We start from the raw sequence: 23,802 nt of genomic DNA, 5'->3' as shown, positions 1-23,802 counted from the left end.
GAAACAAAACAAAAATCTGATTCCATGGTGGCAGCTGCAGGATTGAAGGATTGGTTTATGGAATAAATACCAATAACCGTTCAGTGATATATTTGGTTTGGTTTAAGTTTAAATGAAAGAAAATATTCAGGCCGTCAAGTTTGCAGCAAATCGAGATATAAATGTGGCAGGAAGCATGAAAATCTTCAAGCTGTGTTGCTGTATACCTCATAATTTAAGACCAAAATCGTATTAAAAGAGCCTCATTTTCGACGATTTCCGAGCACTGCCTGAACTTTGTCCTCAAGCCCCTTCAGTAATCTTTAATCAGCATCACATTCAGCTACTGATCAAGTTTCATTGTGGCTGAATTTGGGGTTGTGTGAGGCTGTAACTGACCAACACGGCCGATCAGAAAACATGTTGTTAAATTGTTCGCTTCATTGTGTGACCCATCGACGTTAAACCTAGTCTGGTAGTTATAGCCTTCATTGGTCTACATATTAGCACAGAATAAAACCAGTTGGGTTGTCGATTTACTCCTGATGGTTCCCACATGAAACAAAGAACGGGATTGTCATTTCAACTTTGTTTTATGGTAGTTTGTGATTACACATAAAATGTTGGAATGATTTTGTTTTCATCGCTACACATTTCTCTTGTTGAAGCCAATATTATGGGACATTTTTTGAAGATATTGATCAATATAATATCAAGACCAAAAAAAAATCATATTTTTAAGTGAATTAAATTCATGGACAGCTGTGTATGTCAGTAAAATACACTGTTGCTAAGATTATTAAGGCTAGCTAAATATCTGGTGAATGCTAACTTGTAAATACCAATATGAAAGAAAGTTTTGACGTAAGAGGACAAATGGTTTGACAATAATTATAAAAGTTGACTTAATATTGTGGCTATGACTTAATAACTCTTGGCCATTACCTACTAGCTTGTACCCACAGCTAAATATCTAATGTGGAATCCAAATGCACATTTCACCAAAGCCTTCACTGATTAGACATCAGCTCCCAAAAGAGAAGGGTGGCAGAAACGTTTAATATTCTGAGCATTGAGCTCTGAAAATCTATTACTATATCTAGAGGGTGTTTCTGTTGGAGTCTGTTCATCCAAATCAAAACAAGAAAGAAATGTTTTAGTGTATATCTATATAGTCGGATAGATAGCTAATACACGCCAATGTATTTTTACTTGAGAATCCATATTTGTACAAAACACTGCATACAGCTCACATAATTGCTATTATTTATACATAATGTCATGTAATTGTGAAAGGCCTCCTTGTGATGGAGCTATCGCATTGCTTGGTCTTGACCCAGAAATCCTACTTTTCTGAGTTACATGTAAGAGTTTCATGGTTTTGTCTCGTTTGTCTCCTGCTGTTCGCAAGGTTTTAATGCTCGTTTGGTTTCTCGTCTTTCAAGCCCTCTTCGCTCCTTTCGCTCCGTCGTTCTATTTATGCCTCAAACTGCAAACTTCAAAGTTTTCCTTCAACAAAGGAGCAAAACAGACGTTTGCGTCGTGACTTTTCTTTTACCGATTGGTGAGACGAGGCTCCGAGACGACGGCGTTCGGCCCAATAAAGGAGACGAGTGAAACATTTTCAAGTTGGTGGATAATATAATAACAAAAATAAAAAAAAATACAAACCAAAAAAAAGTCTGAATCAAATGCTCTATTTATATACATGGCAAATCTTCTTTTCTCTTCAGCGGAAAATGGGCCAGTGGCCTATATTCTCCGGTGCTTCGCTGCTTCTCGTCAGATTAGCGCTTAGCGCTTCCTCCTTCCCTCTGTTTTTCTCCTTGTCTTTCTCCTGCGCTCTCGCTCTGGGCTTTTGAACTGATAAGTGCTGGCAGCCCTTGCTGCCTCATTGGACACGAGGCCCTCTTTAAGCACTTTTTCTTTCTCCTTTTTCTGTTTTTTTTTTTTTCTCCACCCCCTCCCCACTCCTCACCCTCTCGTGATGTAATCCAGCGCTCAATATCTCCGCTTTGGCTCTTCCTCTCATCCCTCTCTTTTCGCCGTCCGGGGCCGCTGGCGTAAACGGCGACGGTTTGCGGCGAATTAATCCTCTGCTGAAGTGCAGGGAATGTGTGCAAAAGCAATCAGGACATTTGAGGAAGACGCACACAGAGAGGATGTGGTGAACAAAAAAACAAACAAAAAAAAAGCCAGCACAAGTATTTGGATGAGAGGGAAAACAGAAGCGGTGGCGTTTTTTCAGGTGTTCCGATCTGTAGCGCGGCTTTGTCGCCGAGAGAGACATAAAAATACGACTAATGGTTAAAAAAACTATTCTAATGTCTCATCCTGGTAACGTGATCCCAGGGTGACGGTCCGATTCTATCTGTGCAGGACGCTTTGTGGGAGAAAATTGTCATGTTCGTGATGAAAATGGCAGCTGCTAAGAATCCATCCTGGCCGTAATCTCTAGGCTTTGCATTTGACCTTCCAGTGACGGTGGGATGTTTTAATTTGTGGTGCGCGTAAACTGCCGTACCAGATGGCAGCGCTCTGCCAAGCCCCCGGAACATGACATCTTGAATAAACGAGCAGCAGAAATGTCATGAAAATCCGCATTAGTCGAGTTTTACAGAAAAGAGATTTCTGCTTTTATCGAAAAGCAAGTGCTTAAATACTGAATGAATTTAAAAAAAAAAAAAAGTTTCTCCTGTGAATTAAGAGGTAGGACAGAAATTTTGAATTGAGGATGTGGTAAAATATTAGAAGCAGTTAAAAGGGAAGTATTGACGTGTTTGAGCTTTAATGTTATTCCCTCATCAAAAACATACCTGGAGTGTTAACTTGATTCTTTCGTAGATGTTTGAGAAATCCTTTAATCTCCCAGTTATCGATTGGGAGATGAGATCAGCTTCATGTGTAAGTATCAACCAATCACCGATTTCCCAAAATTAAGAAAATTGGCACCAATAAATCGGCTGGCCAGTAAAACAAATCGGTGCAGCCCTGGTAGATAGGGGCATCAAACTTAGTTTCATTTTGGATCACATCGAAAATCTGAACGTTCTTAAAGGGCCGGTTGTGCCAGAATGTAATGATAAAACCCATTAGACTGTTAAAATATTAATAAGTAAATATGAATAAATACTCCAGGATTTTGCTATTGTCTTTGTGGGGTTTTTTATGTCTAATTGATCAAGTAGTGCTAATTTAGAGATATTTGTAAGGAATTTTTATGATATTTGTGTTAATGTGTGACCTTAAATGTGACTTTTTATTCCTCCCTGCGTCGGTCATGGACTATAGCTTGAGATCAAGTTAAGTTAGTTAAATTAGATTGAACTAATTGCTGAGGCAGCAATTAGTTAATTCCAGTGTTTTTGACTGATTTTGAGAAAATTTAAATAAAAACAAAAAAAATGTGGGTATCTGTTGATTTTGTGTGAATGTTGCAGATTTGTGAAAATCTGCAACATTTTGAAGATGTTATTGCAAAATATAATCTCGAGTCTAGAGGGCCACATAGAAAGCTACGGCGGGCCAGATTTGGCCCCCGGGCCTTGAGCTTGACACATGGGATTTAAGAAGTCATATTTCTCTTAAGTCATTTTTGAGTTATTTAGCATTATCATAACTGAAGTCAACAAAGTTACTTTATTGTGCTTTAAAGTTGTGTCCTGTATCTGCTGATGACCATGTAATTGATCTGATCTATTTTGCCGTCACTTTTGGTTTACTCAGCTCTAGTTTTAGGTTGAGACAAAGGTTTAAAAAGAACTGCAGGACCTCTTAAAACCGAAACAGGAACCAAAACAAACCCAGAAGGAGACTGAAAACGAAGCTTTCTCTCTTCTGTTCAAGCAAGAAAGGATATACAACTGCTCGCTGATGCCATGCTGTCTTTCCGTAGCTCAGAGGGACGCCACTTTTGGACAAAGCTCTTCCACAACAATGCGCAGCAAAGGCTAGTCAGGCCCCACAGTGACTGGGACTGTACTTCCTCTACTTTAGCTCCCGCTGCCTGCAGGAGGTATGGGCTTGTTTGATGTTTTACAGGAGACACACAGAGAAGCAGGCGGGCTCGGTCCACCGTCAGAAACAGATCGATGTCTGACCACCAGCTTGGTCGGTCGGGTTTTTCAGTGGTTCACACGTAGCTGGTGGAAGCCGTGCAGCGTGGGGCTTTTAGTACGTGATGAGACATTACTTGTAACCCTGCGAGGCGTGAAAGCAGGAGGTGAGCACATGGCGTAAACATGGTTGTTAAATGAGCAACGCGGCGGCAGAGGGGTCAGGAAGTTTCCCATTACTTTAATCACAGTGGCTCTGAAATCTCTGCATCCTTTTGTGTCCCGTCAGAGCATATAGTATAAAGTGCCAGGAAGAAATATGAGACCAGTTATCTTCATCTGACTCTTTGTTTCTCATGAGAGAGATATTGCTGACAGCAGGAGGAGTTCAGATAGGTTTCAGTGAGGACACTTTATCTCCTTGAACCAATGAACAGCAAGTCCTCAGTTTATAGTACTTCTTTTCATTTGAGGGATTATTATTTTAATGGTGGGTTTTTTGGGGGGAGGAACTTCACATTGGTATTGAGTTACCTTGTTCAATGTTTGGCATATGAGCAAAAACAACTGTTCCAGGTTATTATGGTACAAGTGTACAACTGTAATATCAAAAGATTCTGAATAATTAAAAATTTCTCTTAATCCCAAAAGGAAATTAAATATTGCTGTAGTTAACGTCACCCAAGTTTCTTCAGAGAGTTGTAGAAAATTATGGCTGTAGGTGGGAAGGATCTCCTGTAGCGGTCAGTGTTACAGCACATCTTAAAAAGCCTCTGAATGAAGATACTGTTGCAATTGACAGCCACATGACTTTAGAGGAGACTATATCTGCGTCGTAATCTAATGACTTTGAAATGGTGTCAGCTATAGAAATCTTTAAAATCACGAGTCAGATCTTAGTTTAATGTCAGATATTGAGATAAAATTCAGAACCAGGATTTTTAAACCAAACAAGTAAAATGTAAAATTCCAAACTCGGCACAACTTGATTTCAGTGTCTGTTTTTTATTATAAACAAAATGACAAGAAACAACTTCTTACCCATTACGTGAGTTCAGAAACATTGATTGGTCGGCCAGGAAAATTATGGCCAACTGCCCAAAACTTAGTGGGTCCGGCGGAGCAGCGCTGACAAGCTGCTGCACATAAACATAACATCTGATGGTGTCCATGGTCAGGAAAGGTTATCAGTAAATGTTGGTGTGTGGCTGGATGGCAGCGTGGGACCTTTGTGGAAAAGCCTGTACAGTAGTCATGTGCCCATAGCAAGTGTCACATGTGAATGCATGTCGTCACATGAGCAGATGAAGTTCTGCTACATTAGGCTGCAGTGAACAGCAAAAAAAAAGTAGGCGGAGTCAATTTGAACATCAATTTTAACTTTAAGCACAAATGACTGCAAGTAAGTCCGTTCAGTAACGCTCCTTTTGCTTGTAATTCTTCCTTGCAGCGGGTTTTATAATCAGGAAGATTTAAAAGAAAAGCAAGGCATGTGGCCTCATTTAAAAACAGTTATTATTTTCAGCAATCTGTTTTATTGGGCTGGGTAAGACTAAGAGATGGATGTGGAGAGAGATTTTTACAGTAGATATTTGGTTCCTTCTGCCTCTGTGAGCTCCTGGTCCTCCTACTACGTTCTCTGAGAAACTTTTTTGTCATCAAAATGACAGATTTGGCAGAAAGAGACGTATTTCGACAGGGGGTAAGATGACTCAAACAGTGGTTTTTAAGTGGCGAGGCCTGAATTAATAAACACGATTACGTCAAGTTATTATGTAACGGCTGGAATAAAAAGCTGGGCCGTTTCAGGAGAGCCACCGCCACACTTAGAGGACTCGTTCGACGCAGTTCATGGGTGTTGTGAAGATTGAGAGTGGGTGGGACTCCCACTCGCTGCCTCTCAGCTCATTAAAATAAAAAGCAGAGAAGTGAGCAGAAAGGGAAAAGAGACAATGTGAGGTTCTCAAAGGCCAGGATAGATTTAATGAGCATGATGGAAACTAACGGCTCTGTGTTGAGGAAAACGTGAAGGGAGAACAGAGAGCAAGGTAGGAGAGAGAGAGGAGCCAGTGTCCTATATTACAAGTCAATACTTTGGGTTTGTTCCAGGGATGTTAGAATATCTTTGCTTCCATTTTAACGAGTCTGTTTGGTGCAAAATAAAGCGTCGAACTTTGGTCAATAATGATGAGTATTTAAAATAGGAAAGTTTAAAGAAGAAAAATGTCACCAAAATGAATTATTTTTAGGGTGATGGTTTATAGGTAATGAAAGTCCAAATTGAGTTTCTGTGGAAATTAGAATATGGCATTGGACTAATAAACGAGGGCTTTATTAGTGAACTATTGATGTGCTGAAAGGTAAACTGTTAAGTTTATTGGTGGTTCAGTATTCGCAGATTTTTCTGTGAAACGAGACTATAAAATGAAGTTTGGGAAGCTTAAATATTTTGCCACGATCCGACTTGACATGCTACAGATTGGCATTGGCAAAAAGCAGTCAATACAGGAATACCTTTTTGTTTCTTGGCATTTATTGGCTGTACCTCTTTTTTTTTTAAATTTTTTTAAAAGTCCACATTTCCCTGGAAAGTAAATTCCAGCAGCTGAATACACTAAGGAGCCTTAGGAAGATGAGCGAGAGAGCCGACAGCTGAAGTAGACAAAAACACAGTGTGTGAACGAAGAAGCAAGAGAATGGAGATCAATAGATCTGGAGAGCTGGCGAAGGGAACCCAGACGCTCTGTTCGGTTGTTTTGTTTGGAGAACAGTAAAGACGAGGCTGTGTCTCTTTCCCTGATCGCCGTCAGAGATTTTTCGAGCTGCTTTCCCGGTGGTTTGGTTGCTATGGTAAAAATCTAAAGGCTCGTCTCCATGCTGAAAGTCCAGCGCAGTTGGCCAGAGTGTTTGAAGAAGGGGGTGTGTGTTTCTTTTTTTTGTCTTTCCATCTCTGTGTGAGATCATATGATCGTTACATCGTGTCAGTCCCTTGATGGCCACTTTTAAAATACCTCTTTGTCCTCGCTTGTGTGTTCTTGTTTTGACAGTTTTCTGGTTTTAATTCCAAATCATTATTTTCCTTTTTTAAGCCAAGCATATGCATGAATCTGAAAAGAGGTTACACTTCCTGAACTCGGAAGGACACGCTTCTTTTAACGCGTTAGTCGTGTTAGTGCGGGAGCTTTTACTCTTCAAGTAATGAAGAAGGTGCAAGGTGAAGTAAATAATGGGAATATAGTGAATGGGGGGGGTATCCTTTGCCCTGTCGCTAGGTAACAGTCTCGAGGCCCAAAGGCAAAGCCAGCCCTGGTCTCCATGGCAACATCATTGGTGTGCAGAGTAAATGGAGTTTTCATGGTTGTTGTCTGAACTGTATAGTGTTTTGTACACATTACTACAGAGAGACAGGCGATCAGATCGACTTTGGAACCGACTGGATGGAAGCAAGTGAGCGAGGTCACATTATGTGTTCACACTCTGCCTCATGTGTTTAATTAAAAACACAGATATTTATTTATCTTCTGATTTTCTATTCCCAAAGCCCATTAGAGGTGACCACAAAGAAGAAGAAGAAAAGGGATCATAAGGTGGCAAACAACATGAGATGTTTGTGTGTGAAGATCTTATGTTGGAAAGCAGCAGATCATTAAAGGTGGTTTAGTCAATTCAGCGACGGCGTGGAAGAGAGCTGCTTTACTCCTCAGTCATCGAAGCTCTTGGACTCAGAGAAGGGGGGCAATAAGTGCACTTCCATCAAATGAAAAGATAAAACATGTTTTGAAACATGAGCCATTTTTACCTTGCACTTTGTTAGTGACTGAAAAGTAGTAGTGAAGGAAACGGTGGCGTCAACATCATCCCCACACATGGATAATCCAAAAAGCAGTTTTTAATGTCTCAGCTAAATGGAACGAATTAATAAAGTGATTTTCTAGACTTGCTGAACAGGACCTAGGAGGGCAGTTGCCCAGGGCTCCCAGGTTTGGGGCGGGGCTGTAGATTGTGAATGTTTTTATAATGAATGCATGTTTTACATTGTAGCTGACTATAAGACTAATAGATGTGCATTCATTTAATAATGTTATATTTTTATTAATGCATACGATACTCAAATATAAAAAAATTCTGAACTTATAAAACATCTTTTTGGACTAACATTGTGCCATCTTCCATGGGATGTGTTGGCCTTCCTATTAATGTTTTGTAATTTGCATGAAAGTTCAAATTACAAAACATTCTTATTTTAAATGTTTGATTTTTTGGGGGTAGGGCACCAAAACTGGCTTTAGCCCAGGTCTCCTCATCCGTCTAAATCCGGCCCTGATTGTCAGCATCAGCCTGATCTTGGTTTGGATATACAGTAGATTCTCTGGGGAATACACACAAAATGGCTGCTTCATTAAGGCTAATTGATCTGTTTGCTAATATAAGATACTAAAGACATTTACAAATGTTAACTCCAAATCATTTGAATTACAATAGCTGAATTTGAATGATTTTTTTTGGGGGGGCGGGGGGGCAATAAGCTACCTCCATACCTGGAACTTCCTGAAAATGACTCAGCTGTCAAAGCTATTTCACTTTGTAATTGTAATTTCACTGACAGTCCTCTGCTCTATCACACACACAAGGCAGGCAGGCAGGCAGGCAGGCAGGCAGGCAGGCAGGCAGGCAGCATAGACAGCGCAGCAAGCAGGCAGACAAAAGCATGTTTGTGTTCAGGAGAATTTCAAGCACAGTGGGTCTCTATGTATGGAAGCAGTGTCAGGCTCGTCCCAGAGAGGCCGGGGAGGATGGTGAGGGTGTAGCTGGAGGGGATTTCACAGACTCTGTTCCTTCCAGCAAGACTACAACAATCATTTAAAATGTGCATTGATCCTCTTACTTTATTTTTATTTATTTGTTTTTTTAACGTTGTTCTCATTTATGCAATGAAATCTCAAGAGAATGTGATCTTTATCAGTGAGAGCGAGGATGTTTTTCTCTTGTCTCCTTGGGAGTTTATTCCGTCATCCATTATCCACATTTTCATCTTTAACAACAAGTTTGAATGTTTTGAAATGTTTTATTATATTGCTTAGTATAAGATTTCATCATACAAGAGATTGCTTTTTATTGAAGTATGGCAACCTTTTTATTACAAGCTGTTGTCAGGCACCAGCATGCCAGAGGCGTCCGATCAATTACCGAATGTTTGCTGTGGCAAAATTGAGTTCACAGGTAAAACACTTATATTTAAAAAACAAAAAAAAAACATTCAAGATTACGAAAATATGTCATGCAATATAATATACAGTACAGATGGTGGAGATGCTCATTCACTTTTTTCCCCCCCATTATTTATACATCTAGCATTTTTATAGGAATGACTCATAAGTTTTTATTGTATCGTTTATCAGTACAGTGAAAATGTATGATTGTGATCACAATTTAAATATATTGTTTTGCTAAATTGCAATTATTGTCTGAAAACTCTAAAACCTGACAATATTGTCAGCGTTGTTACTTATACAATATTTTTCCATTGTTGGGTCCATCAATAAATATTACATCTTAAAATAAAATTAAAGGCATGTGCTGTGTGCAGTTTAACATACAAAACATACTTTTTTATGGAACTACTAAAAATATGTGGGGGGGGGGGGGGGTAGGAGCAGTATTTATATTTGCCATGTTTGTGGAACTGCTGAGAAGTTGTCAATACCTTTCTACCATCACTTTTTATCATCATCACAATAACTACCACACCATATCGTGACAAAATGTTAACATAAAATGACACTTTGAGTGCTGTGGGCATCAATTTCCAACATAGCAATGAATCTGAATTAAATTTGTATTCAGTGGTTCTACTATATGCAAAAACAGTGGAATAAACCTACATGCCTCACTGTTTAAAATCTCTTTGAAAACATCAATGCCGTAGCAAATTCTTGATTCTTATGCCACAGTTCTGGGGGCTCTGACTTTAACGGAAGAAATAAGACCCAAACGGTGTGTGTGAAGTGAAAGAATATAAATCTCTGCAGTTTTCTCATAACTGCAAAGCTCAGCAGGAAACTTTAAATTTAGATTGCTTCACCTCACACCAGCCACTCCTGCAGGGCATCCTGGTTTAAGGCCTGGCTCATACTGGTGCGCAGGGATCAGAAGAAGAGGCAGGTTGCAAATTTAAAGAGAGCAACCAATCGAAAACTACTTTTAGTTGGTCCCCTCTAACGACACTGACCACAGCATCTGCCTCAATTTCACCACATTATGTCATCCCAGGATGATGATTCTTTATTTATTTCTGGGCCACTCTAAGACTTTCATTAGCCTGGTGCCAGGCCCCCTGCTATGAAAGTTTTCTGGGCACGCCACTTCTTGAAGCATCGCAACATTTGTTTGATATGGCAGCTGGCAAAAAAGACAAAGTTATGAAATGTACACTGATGTAGAAGTAAAATCTGTGATAAACATTGGAGAAGGTGGAAAAAAAAGAGCAAGTTTTTTATTATTAAATAACATAATCCTGGTTAATTCAAGGCAGAGAAAGAGTTAGAGCAGCATGATGTGTCTGCACAGTGAAGTAGGTAGGTAGATGAAAACCCAAAGTGTAGCCACTTCATGCGTCGATGCGCTTCCCACATACTCGTTAAAAGTACACAAAAGGTACATAAAAGCAGTGGCAGTCCATTATGGTGCAAAGTAGGGAGCGCTCTTGGCGACCTGAGACGAGAGTAGAGGCCTGAGGACCCAACACACATTCACACACACACACACACACCTTCTGTCATCGAACGCAACAACTGCCGAGCGTGTGTCTGTACACACAAAGGGACGCAAGCCCCCTGTTGTACTAAGGTGAACGACACCAGCCTGTCCCAAGCAGATGAATGTAGTGTCCAAAGCAAGGACAAACACACACACGCACGCACGCCCACGCGCTCACAGTATAAAATGCAACCTCATCACAGAGCTCTCACCCCGAGGCTGGGACCGTGGGTCAACCAAACTAATCAGTTGCTTTAGCCACTATGTCTGATTCTGCTGGTTAGCTTAGCACAGTGTTTCTCAATTCCAGTCCTCACACCCCCCTGCCCTGCATGTTTAGGTGTTTTCCTTCTGCCACACACCTGGATTGAATATTTTGGTGATTAACAGGTTTCTGCAGCACTTGATGTTCATGCAATCGTTTGAATCAGCTGTTCTGGAGTAGAGGCACATCTAAAACATGCAGAGCAGGGGGCCTGAGGACTGGATTTGAGAAGCACTGGCTTAGCAGCTAATTAGCAGCTATTTTGTTAAGAAAAAAAAGTGCCACAGGTGGCCCTCTTGTGGCAGCAGTAGGGAGCTTCGTTTTTATGTAGGTCACACTACTCGTCACGCGTCTTGTGGGCTTTCTGTACATTTTCTCTATTCGTGACGAGACCGAGTGGATCAGCAGCAGACTGAGCTGAATGCCATTGCCCATGATGCACCACTGCCGCTGCTCGCCAGCTGCATGGATGCCAGGGAACGAGGAGGAAGAGGGGGGATTGGTTGGAGTCGAGCCGTTTGTGACGAGTGACATGGGAAATTTGTTTAAAAGAGGAGGCATATGGGAAATTTAGAGGACCGGAATGGTTCTGATCTAAGATCATGGTTATGCTAGCCTAAAAGCAGCTGTTCCGCTCTGACCTTAAGCACTTCCACAAAACTAATCTGCCGCCTCATTAGGCCCACCAGGGGCCGGAGGACTGAGTTGCTGAAGCAGCCGTGGGCCGTGCTGTTTTTGTGTCTTTTCTTTTGTGTAGACAGTGTGCCGGTTCCTAGCAAAGGTTGGTGTGTGACAACAGAGTCAGACTTGAGCAAGAGATTCTCACAAGTAGAAACATTAAGGTTTCCAGGACCTAAAAGCAACAATTATTTCAAAGATGGACAAAACAGTTATGTAATTTATTGCATTTGTTAAACTATAGCAGAAATTTGAATTAAATACCTATGTCATCTTCTATTTTTTGTGTAACTATAAAGGGATTAAATTCGCGGGTTACTTAGGAAGGCCATCTTGGCATTGGTGTTCCCAAACACTTGTTGATGGTCCATTACTCAAGGGCATCCAATAAGCATATTGGGTTCATTCCTTTTTAAATTATGTGGAATTATCAAGGATCCTTTTTCAAAAAATACTGACATGGTGTCTCTGTATTCACATAACAATGTTTACATCTTTATATTATCTTATGGACAATCTTTTAAATTTCAGATATTCACTTTGCCCATGGGAAGGAGATAGAGTACAGCAAAGGTTTCACTAAAGTTTGGGATGTTGTGAGGAAAACAAAATAACATTATTGTCTCTTGCTGGTTGCGGTCAGAGGGCAGTGAAGAGATTCTCAACCTTGATATTACTGTCAAAGTCGTCTTTATGTGTTTTTTTAGCGTTTTGGATTTAACGTCTAGTAAAAGGTGTCAATAATTTGTTGTTTTTTCTGGCAATAAAACTAAAGGAATTGTAGAATCTTGCCAGTTTAATTGAACAAACCTAGAACACTGAAGCCTTCCTTTGTTGTTGAGTACAATCGATCTGCCCCCTGGGTCTTTCTTAATTAAAGTTCCAACCTTTGTTTTGCTGTGGTTGGTCTGTTGGATTAATCTTTTTCTTTCAGCTGCCTTTTAAGAAAAACATTGAGCAGGTCCACATAAGAGAAGGCATTTGTGTTTTGGCTTTTCAGGGCCCACCCTGGTAGTATGCTATTGCCATTAGCAAAGACTGTTTTCCACTGTGGAATCTGGGAAGTCGGTGGGCTGTGGCATACGTTTCAATCTGCCTAACAATCTCTCTTCTTCTCTCTTCTGTTATCTGTTGACTTTGAGCAGATCATGGCAGAGTACACCTCTTTGCTCAGCGACCTGTCTGAAAACATAACCAACGAGGACTTGGAGCAGCTCAAGTCAGCCTGCAAGGAGGACATCCCTGAAGACCAGAGCAACAACATCACCTCCTCCAAGGAGTGGTTCAGCTACCTGGAGAAGAACGACAAGCTTGCCCAAGGTGAAAAAGCTCAAGTTCCAGAATTCTTACGGTGCCCGCCTTGTTCCTGTGATTTACCTTCAATCCGTCTTTGTTAAACAAAACCCTTCCTCATGCAGATAACCTGTCTTACATCGAGCACATCTTCGAGATCTCTCGGCGGCCGGACCTGCTGACCAGGGTGATAGAGTACCGCACCACTGTGCTGAAGATCTCCGAGGACGACGAGATCGACACCAAGCTCACACGTATCCCCTCAGCCAAGAAATACAAAGGTAGGCACATTCTGGAAGCGTGGATTCAACAATGTGAGAAACAAGTTAGACGTTTCTGGGACTGGTTTCTTGAGACTTGCCCTGTTTTTGATTTTTATTTTTTCCCACCTTCTTTCCTCCTTTGTCCTTCTGCACGGGATCCGCAAATTGATTCCAGCAAAGCACCTTGAAGGGCATCTCTGTTCCTGAAATACACACAGAGGAGGGACAGGCAGGGAGGCGGCTTAGGAACGAGAATCTGTGGCACAAGCCTGTTCCAAACGCACAACACCTAAGGGTGGTGTGGCAAAAAAAAACATCCTGGCTTGTAAATTAGATTTAAAGTCGATGTGTAAAGTAAATCAGTCGCCTCGGTGTCAGGCATAATGAAATACAGAGGCAGGCTGTAAGTGGCCAGTGCTAGGTGTTGCAGCTGTGTCCCAAATATCAAATTGGCTTTTATTTGAAATGATGAGCTTTCTACAAAAGATTTCATTTATTTAAGCACCTGTTACCCTTGCCTCCTCCGCTTGTATCTCTGTCCAGGTGGACAAAGATGCAAAGAGCAAAGTTGAGAATTATCAAACTGAGAAATGAGAGAAGCAGCACTCTTCCAAACAAGGCCACTGTCTGCCCTCTAGTGGTTAAACAAAGCAATCGCAAGAATAAATTTGTGGTTTTTGTTCCAGCCTTTCTGACAAGTTTTTGTTTTTTGCCTAATAAGTTTCTAATAAGTAAACTGTCTGTTGTGCGTTTACCTGGAATAAGCTGCTTATCATACCAACAGAGATTCTAACTTTCATAGCTTTGTTGAAAACCTATGAAAGCTTTTCACCTTAAGACATGTAGTTTGGAAAATGTTAGAGCTCTATGTAACTGTGACTTTTTAAAATCATTGCATTCCTTATAAACAAAATCTGGCCCATCAGTCAAAAGCTTTTTCACTAAAAGTTGAGCACTTAACGCCACAATATATTATAATGTGATTAAATCAGGCTTTGAATTTTAATAAAACATCATTAAAAGCTCATTTTGCAATAGTCGTTGCAAAATTTAATAAAACCCTTGAACGCATCTTAAATAATTTTGCCTTGAACAACATGTAGGTTAATACTGAGGATGAAAAGGCAACTAACTGACCAGAAATTCATCATTTATTGTCCAGAGTTTTGATTTAAATGCACATAGGATCTTCAGCACGATAGAAGTATAATGATTAAAATTACACAAACTGCTTATGATTTTTCTATGGCATAATGCACCACAAAATTACATTATTTCTTAAAAAAAAAAAAATTAACGAGTTTTGCATTTTGCAATCAACCGCACAAAATGTAATGTTATTATGGATTTTATTACATTTTGCGTCCATTATTACATAATTTGGTTTTAATGATTACATTTTGAAGCACGTTTTATATTACATTATGACATAATGCAGCGTTAAAGAGCTATTACATGAAGTGGTGACTTTGGAAGGAAGAGAAAGATCGAAGGAAAGTGTTGACTTGTTTATTGTTTATATTGACGACTTTCTTTCTCTGTCTCCTGCTCTCTCCAACACACTCACATCTGGAAAAACAAAGACATCATCCGCCAGCCCTCTGAAGATGAGATCATCAAGTTGGCGCCGCCTCCTAAAAAGGCATGAGGTCAATGTCCAGAGTCCCAATCTTGGCACCTTGATTTCTCCACCTCCGGCACTCAGATCGTCCAACCAAACATTTTCCATCAGCCCTGTTAACCACTCCCACCTCAGTCTCCCCGACACCACCTCCAGACATACACACACACACACACACACCCTCCCCTACCATCCCCTGCCGCACCCTTGCCTCCTTAAGTACCACAAATGACACGGGACCACGCAAGACGCTGTCTACAACGTCGACCAATCAGATCGTAGCGACGCAGCCCCTTCCCCAGCTGAGGGGGGGATGGGAAGTTGCGGGGGGGGAAAAAAGACACTTTAAGATCAAATTTGGAGATGGACCAACGTAGTATGTGTGTGATGAGAACACTGAAGTCTGTCCTGGATGCTGAGTGGGTCAGTTCTGAATGAGTGTTTCGTGACGTTGCGTGTTCATGTCGTTTAAGTGGTTTGGTTAAGTATGAAACAAAAGCTAGGCTAACCCATGATGAAGCAGAAATTACAGATCCTGCGTTTGAGCAAAATGAAAAATGACAAGGCTATATTTTATTCTGAAATTCTGGAAAAGCCTACAGAACTTAAGATATGAAATTATATTTGTGGGAATAAGTGCAGTGACACTTCACTGCAACTCATATTTTGTCTTTGCTAAAGCTAATTTATCGAAATTTAACTTGATTGTACAACATAGCCAAACTTTTAAGACCATATTAATATTTGAGCACTAAAACAACTAGATGATGGAAAACGGTTTCAGAAGATAACCGCCAGGTAAGGTTCAATGGTTAAAAACATAAAAATAAATCTTACGCATTGTTGTTTTTTTCTGTGAAGGTGCTTGTGTTAGCTTGTAGCTAGCTGAATAAATATTTGAGCGTGTTTGTGTTAAGAGGAGTAGTCTAGATGCCAACCTCACATCTGTCGATTAGCCAAGAGTTAGCATTAGTGCTAAACTTGAACAAAGATCAAGTCTTTTTGCCTCCCTGTTTCAATACAGTAAGCTGAGCTAAGCTATCTTCTTCAAGCTAGCTACAATGGAGCGTCGGTTTCCTAATATCAGAGCGTGACTCGTGGGAAACTATGTCTCAGCAAATCTAGCTGTTCCTTACTATGTCATTAGACTGGTTACTTGAAGCTAAATGCTAATGTCACATTTTATCAATGGAAGAGTCTCTGTTCCCCCAAGGCTCTATGAGCATTCCCTTCACTCCAACATGATTAACGAGAAACAAGAAACATGTCGAACATTTTAGTGAAACATATTTAAAATTGCCGATATTTGCCTTTAGCTTGTAGTCACTTCAAAGAGTTATTTACAGCAGATATTTAGTTATAGCATTTATGTCTTCGCAATGGAAGATCCTTTTTTGTAGGGACCTTTCCATTATTGGAACCAGTCAGAGTGAATGTTCTTTTTAGGGACAAGTTAGAGATGTAAATAAATAATATATTACAAGAACATATAGTAGAAGTAATATAATGATCCACAACTTATGCTCTTTTGGGCAAACTCTAGCTCTAGCAAGAACCACCTATAGGTTCAGTTAGTGTAGCTAGTTTCAATAAAAGTTCAGCTAATCCCAAACCATCTAACATCTCTTTGTAAGCAAAGGGTAGTTGAACTACATCATCCATACGTACATTTTGGGAGAGTTATTGTATGTAGCCTGTTTTAAGTATCTTCGTTGTCATTGTATTTGTCGCTCAGAAAATAATTGACCAGTGTATTTTGAAAGACTACTCAAGGCTTCTGTGAGGAAAAAGAAAAAAAAAGAAAAATCGGTTTTACGTGATCGTTCAAATTCCTTACTCAAACGTCAACGGTCCCTATAATGCACACATTATCGAACTGCGCCATTTCCGCCATGCACCGACGCGAAAAGAAAAGCTAGCAGACTGTTGAATCTAAACTTTAATGACCACTCTTCTGAACACTGTGTATCTTCTCTCCCCACGACGAAGCCTTAGCAGAGTTTTTGCGTTTACGTCCCCTGAATTTTTATTCGTTTTTTCTTTCTTTCTCCCCAACTCTGAGCGTTCAGGCGTGTGAAAAGCAGCGACGGGCGTCGGCGGCACACGCGTTCGGTCAATCAAAGCAGCTCTCCATTTTAAAGAGAGCTGTGTGATCTTTCTTTTTCTTTTTAAAGATTTGCTAAGGACTTCAGTGTTGGTGAGTACAGAATGTGTGTGGTCTACTTTCTTTGTCGTCCTCAAAGCTGTGGGATTTGAAACTGAGGCATCGCGATCTTTCAGTTGTAATGACTAGTTACTTACCCGAGCACTGACTCTGTTCTCGCTTGTACTCCTTTGCCACTATGCTCCAATTCAGCCCTAGTGCCAACGATCGAGACGTTTCGTTTGGATCACGGTTTGTGTGGTCTGCTTTGTTTTTACTTTATATAGCTTGACTTGTATTGTATTGCTGGACAGATTTGTATCCTATGCATCAATGTCTGTAAGAAAAAAACCTTCACAAACTGCAATTTTACAGAATGGAATTCTGTGTTTGTCCTTCGCCCGGGTCTTTGACAGGACCGTGGCTTGTTTTATATTAAATTTGCATGATCTCTTTGCAAAGTAGATTTGACTTTTGGTCGTAGAAACTTGACAGTACGCACCTTTAGAAAGAGGAAGGGGGTGAAATAGCTGGAAACTGGGGTAAAAACAAACTTTTTAATGTTTTGGCACTGCATATTACTTTTGCTGCATTCCTGCATCCGTTTAATTTTCACATTTTAATATTTGCATATTTTGCATAATTTAGATATTAACGTTTTTTTGGTGGGGCGGGGGACTTTTGGGTAAGTTAATTGTCCCTAGTTTGTATCTCTGTGTTGTTGCCACTCTTCTCGTATTCACAAATAACCACGTCATACCGCTGTGTAACAAAAGCTTGTCAGTATATTTGTCTTGGTATTGTAAAAAATCCAGAATAATAATAATTATCAAACGGCTCAACTCTCCCCTGCAATTTAATTGGACTGTGTTTTCTTCTCTAACGATTTGATATTACATCACACAGCCAAGCATTGGTAAATAATTGGTAAATAATTGGCTCGGCTTTATTTCAGTGGTTGTTGAAAAAGCCCGGCGTTGGGTACAATTAGAATCCTGGTTGTTGAGATACAACTGGTGGTCTTTTTTTTTTCAGAACCAAAAATCCTACTGGTATGAAGGGACCAAATTTATTAAGTGGTGAATGGGGGAAAATAACATTCAAGTCTTGAATCTTCTTGAAATGTGAGGCAGAGGCTACTTTTTGAATATTTAATTTAACAAGTAATAGTCAAATATCCCAAATGTGGACTATGTGTTAAAAATAGCATGTTGAACATCTGAGGTGTCAAATTATTGATTTTTTTCCCCCCAGTTTCCAGGCTTGCCCTTCCTTGACCAAACACTAGGTGAATTGGTGTTATCTCTTCTTTGGATTGGAGCTGTTGAACACAAAGTGACTCCATCTCGCAGCGTGGCGATGGCCTCTGCATAACGCTTATTCCCAGTGTCACAATGCACGCTGCCTTGGCTAAATGTCAAACTGCCATTTAACAGTTCTGTTGAACAAGTTTGGCTATTTGTACAAACCATACCAAAAGACAGATTTTTCTTTGCCTGTGTTTCCAATATTTGACACAATATCACTAAAAGGGGTCAGGGGCCAATGATTTTACCTTCTTTTATTTAAAGTAGGTTTTGAATACCAGCTTGTGAATTTCAATGTGTGATTTTTCTTTTTCTTTTCCCATCTCTCCCCAATAGAATTTCAGTTAGCCGTGGACTAAACAACTGTTTTGTTTTTTTGGGGTTTTTTTGCATAGATTTTTGATTTATCCTGATGAACGCTTTGGTTTGAACATGTTTTGAAACCGCGTTTCCGTCAAAATGTGGCTCTGCTGAGCTTTTTGTTGTTTTTCCCGAAGATTACTTACACCAAGTTGTGCTCCTTAAAGTCAGCTCCCATAAATAGCACAGTCCCTCCGACTTTTAACACAACGCAAGTCACATTTTTGACGTAGCTTAGCTTATTTTCTGTGTAGCCATTGGCGCGTAATATCAACATATCAGCCACAGATGATGTCAAATTTGGATTTCCATGTACAAAGTACATATCAGCTCGGTACATGCTGCAAAAGTATAAGCCTATTGTGTTTAAGGTGAATACATAATTAGAACCAATGTGTGAGGCAAACATGCTTTGGACGTATTTAGCATGTGATGCTAACAGTCGACTAAAATCCATTCCAATATTTTCCCTTAAAAAATGAGACTGTGTTTTTTTTCTTTACATCTTAATTGGTTGTAAATATGTGTTTTGGATGTAAGTCGCAGTGTTTGTTTTTAAATTGATTAATTTATTTAATGCCTCTATATTGTTGGTTTTACATGTCTTGATTTTGTTTTACTAACTGGAAACATGTCAAAGGGTTGGTTAAAAACCTTGTAGACCTTGTATTAATTTCTATTACTTTCTTCATTTATGATTTGCTGTTTCAGCATTGGGTGATGGTTTTTCAAAGGTTTTAAAAAAAAAAAGAAGAAATAAGTGGTCATTTATTTGTATTTTCCAATATGTAACTTTATGTTCAAACTGTGTTGTATTTTGATGAGATGTGTCGTGGTCACTGCTTGTACAACAATTTTCTTTTATTCAGAGTTTCCAAATCATGACAAAAATATGAAGGTTTTGGCAAAAGTTACTACTTTGGTCGTTGCTAGCATGTTAGCTCTGAAAAAGGGGGAAGAAGTCTCAAACTGTTGAAACTAAACTATCCAAATCTTTCCTATTAATATCACAGGATAAAACTATTGAGCTGGAAATGAGCAAAATGGATTTTAATTGAAGTAAACTCAAAACTAAATATGCTACACCTCTAGCTAGCAACATATTTTATAGCTAGCTAGCTTGATAAGATCGTTGAGTAGGCTAGGTGAGCTAAATCTTTTAAATCAAGTATTTAAGCAACAAAAATAACAAATGCTAACAACGTTGTCTTTTTATTACCCTTTTCTATTACTTACAAATTACTAGTTCATTTGTTAACAATAATGTTTTTTTTACAATGTGCTGTTCAGGGTGTTTTTATTTGCTGCTTTATAGTTCAAGGTAAATGTTAGTGACTAGTCGAAGGGCGAGTGTTTGAGGTAAAGAGGAGGTAGCTTTAAGCTGAAATGAGTTGAGTAAGTAGTTAGTGAGCGTTGTGGGGGAAAAATATTTAAGATGTAAGCTGAGCAAAATATGAAGATTTTAACATGGAAGGCATCAATTGGTGCAAATCCACAGTTGGCACAGTATGAAGTGAAAATGTCACAATGCAACTTTTGTAGATGTATAATTTATTCCTTAACCCAACTATCACTGTAATGAGTGCTGGTTGAAGTTGCACAGCAACAAACTAGTGTGTTTTTTTTTATTCTTTCTTTTCAAAGCAGCAGAATTGAGTCTCGTATTACCTGCACACGTTGCAACTCGGTGGAGTCGCAGGCAGCTGGGCTGAACGGAGCAAAACGTCACGGTGTTCCGGGAAAACGATCTCGGTTTCCGGTAAGAGTTTGTGGCTGAATCTGAGATCATCTGCGGGGTGTCTTGTGTTTTTGCGATAGACATAAGAAGAAGCTACACGGAAGTGACGCAGTTTTTAAGCGCTTTTCGTTTTAAGTTTGTCAGACTGTGTCGGGATGGGAGGTTTCACTTAAGGCTGGAAACATTCCTGTGGCGGGATTTAGGACTTGATGGAAATCTTAATGTTTTTTTTTTTTAAATGTGAGTTTTTGTGTGTGGACAGAACCAGTGTGTCAGCATCACTTGTGCATATTTTTGTTGTACTCGAGAAAATACGAAACGTTTTGGGCTGAGCAAGTTTTTTTTAATTTCTCTAATAGACCCTTTTCACATGACGTCACACAACTTCCGTTTTGGCTCGAAGCTGTGTATCCTTAGTTCCGGTGTACATAGTAAGTAATGATAAAGTTGTCTATTTCATATATATATATATATATATATATATATATATATATATATATATATATATATATATAGAGAGAGAGAGAGAGAGAGAGAGAGAGATGTATAAATCTGACAGCATATGTTGATCAGACAGATCACCGGAGCATGGAGTTTACACAGTCTCTAAAACATTTGCCTAAAATAAGATTTGAAGATATATCACGATTTGCAAACCAGTTCTCTCTGACAAAAAAATTTAAATTAGACAAAGGCTACAAATTCTTCACCGAACAATACCTGTTTGACTATGAAGGTAGGTATTTTTGTTTTGCGTAACCGTTAGCTTAGCATTAGTGAATTTTGTTAGCTAGCTAACTACGTGACATAACTGTTCCTTAACCAGAACTTTTTACTGTTTTTGAACTATAACGTTTTAGGCTCTAATCTTGATCAGATTATTAAATTATAGACTGGAGTTGCCACTCATCCCATAAAATAGGGATTTGTTTGTTATAAGCAGAGATGTCCGGTGCCGCCGCTGCTTTGTAATGCCTTTAATCGGACCACTTTTTCGGTAACGAATAATCTAACGAGTTCGTATTTCAAATCCAGTAATCAGATTAAAGTTATTTATCCAAATCATTGCACATTAATATTTTCTTGTGTATTTATTTTTATTCCTTCTTTGCGTCTTTGGGAGAGACTCTGTGACAGTTAGCAGTGACAGAAACATGAACAGTGCATGGAGATGCGCATTTTGTTGCTGGAAAAACAGAAATATCGTCAAGCCCAACTGTTATTTGTGGCTTTTGTCTTGTTTTTATTTTCCATTAATACAGAAAATGAACCTCTAAACGTTACATCACTGACAGGCGGCGGTGTATATGTTTCCAAACTGTGGCTAAAGCTGCTGCTAGCTGGTTTACTCATGATCGGAAGCTGGTCCCTTTGAATACAGTTGGAGAATGGTAAATTGACAATGACTTATAACGGTTATCTAGCACGTAAACACTGTTTTATAAAACACAGAAAGTGAACCTCTAACGTTACAGCGCTGACAGAGAGTATATTTTTCCTAAATGTGGCTAAAGCTGCTGCTAGGTGGTTTACTCTCCGATCGGAGGCTGTTTATTTTATACACAGATAGAGAATGGTGAATTTACAATGATTAGTAACAGCTATCTAACACTTAAATGCTGTTATTATTAAACTTACCTTTTATTATATCCTTAAGATTATGAGAATGCGGGAAGTTTTCAGCTTGGTTCCCAAGGCAAAATCACACCGGAAGTAAAGATACCCAGTTTTGAGTTATGGCGGCCATTGTCTGACGTCACTGTGAAAAGGGTCTATTATTCAGTTTGCTGATTTCTCTCATTTCCTGCTTGCCCGTTTCGTGAATTGCATCGCCCTCTAGTGGTGTATCAAGCGACAGTCCGTCTTGTCCTCTTATGTTAGTTAGAACTTAACATTCCTAAAAATAAAAGTTATCACGTAGATGTGCTGTTGTTCAATGTCGTTACACAATTGATTTGGTTTGAGACAATAAAGTGACCCGGCTCTTTCCCAGCGTTATTAACACAGCTGTGCTTAATTTACGAGGTAACGAGGAGCGATACTGCATCGATTATTCGCTCACGTTCCGCTTACATAACCGCGATAGACGCCGTCGGCTCAATGCTGTTACAAGTTGTCTGTAGGAGCGCCCTCTGCTGGGGGTGAGAAGTACTTCAGGATCATTTTGCAGTGATTGTAATAGATAAGAGGGAAAAATAATCACGTGGCTTTTTTTTTTTTGTCATGATTTATGAGACTGAACTGAAATTATGCCATTTTTTGTCATTGTGCTAAAATGAATATAAATATTATATATTAAAATATATTTGCTAACCAAAGTTGCTCTGTCTGGATCTTTTATTATTAATGTAGCTGAGAGGAGACCGTATGTAACGATAACTGATTAATTTAGAGACCTGATGAAATGAGACATCCAAAGTTTCTTTAGGATTGACTTGCAGTGAGAAAAATCTTTATTATTAGTAAAGATCTATATTGTTTCACGGATGTAACGTCGATTTCCCAGCCCAAGATTCATGACCTGAACCAATCAAGTAAAGTTTATTTGTATAGCACATGTCGGTAACAATGGCGTTCACAGTGATTTTCTGTATTATATTTATGGTATAACCAATTATGAAACAAGCACATATTTGTCAAATGCAATCAAAATCATCAATAGTAAATAAAATATATGTATTTAAAATATATCGATCTATGTTCAAATTGAAGCTTTGGTTAATAGGAGCTCAGTATGTCACCATCTTTGCAGTTTTCTGGAAGTTTCTCCCAGATCTTTGGTGCATAGAAGCTGAATGCACATATGGACTTGATATCTTCCATTGATTGTAACATAAAATAAAAATAAATCGTCATAAAAGTGTTATATTTTTTACAGGAACACAAAACTACATAAATCCATACAGAACGACAGTTTTTTACTGGATTATGATCATTAGGATGTGACTTTTAGGAAATACAAACGTTTAAAAACTGCAGCTGTGTTGGCAAACAAACAAGCTCCACTACACTAAGAAAAAAGTAAATTGTTCATCTTGGACTCACAATGTTTTCATTAAGCTGCCAGCTGGAGTAGAAACTTATGAATCACAAGTGGATCTGTTTAAACGTTAATTCTGTATTACAAGTAAACATTAGTATCAGCATTATGTCAAAAAAAATATTCCCATCCTTACAAAACCTCTTAGCAACCATAGCTACCAAACCCTACGGAAGAAGATTAGGGCCACTGAAAAAAAAAAAACACCAAACAAATTCTGACTTTAATCTCAATTTTTTTGTACCCTAACATTAAAAAAAAAAAAGTAGAACAGTAAAATGTTTTAATGTCTGACCTACATTTC

At 39.2% G+C, this 23,802-nt stretch overlaps 1 protein-coding gene across 1 annotated transcript in view; it reads left to right on the top strand.

Annotated features, from left to right (window-relative positions):
- The window catches only part of pea15 (proliferation and apoptosis adaptor protein 15), a 40,135-nt gene extending 20,672 nt beyond the window's left edge, over window positions 1-19,463 (top strand). The window contains exons 2-4 of the mRNA XM_005810145.3: window positions 12,879-13,053; window positions 13,152-13,307; window positions 14,873-19,463. Coding sequence (XP_005810202.1) covers window positions 12,882-13,053; window positions 13,152-13,307; window positions 14,873-14,937 — 393 coding nt within the window. The 5' untranslated portion in view covers window positions 12,879-12,881 and the 3' untranslated portion in view covers window positions 14,938-19,463. The remainder of the gene's footprint in view (window positions 1-12,878; window positions 13,054-13,151; window positions 13,308-14,872) is intronic.
- The last annotated feature ends 4,339 nt before the right edge of the window (window positions 19,464-23,802 follow it).

The sequence above is a fragment of the Xiphophorus maculatus genome, chromosome 14 (genome assembly GCF_002775205.1).
Source record: "Xiphophorus maculatus strain JP 163 A chromosome 14, X_maculatus-5.0-male, whole genome shotgun sequence".
Classification (NCBI taxonomy): domain Eukaryota; kingdom Metazoa; phylum Chordata; class Actinopteri; order Cyprinodontiformes; family Poeciliidae; genus Xiphophorus; species Xiphophorus maculatus.
Note: the sequence above shows the minus strand (reverse complement) of the source record. Positions and strands in the feature narration are given on the sequence as shown.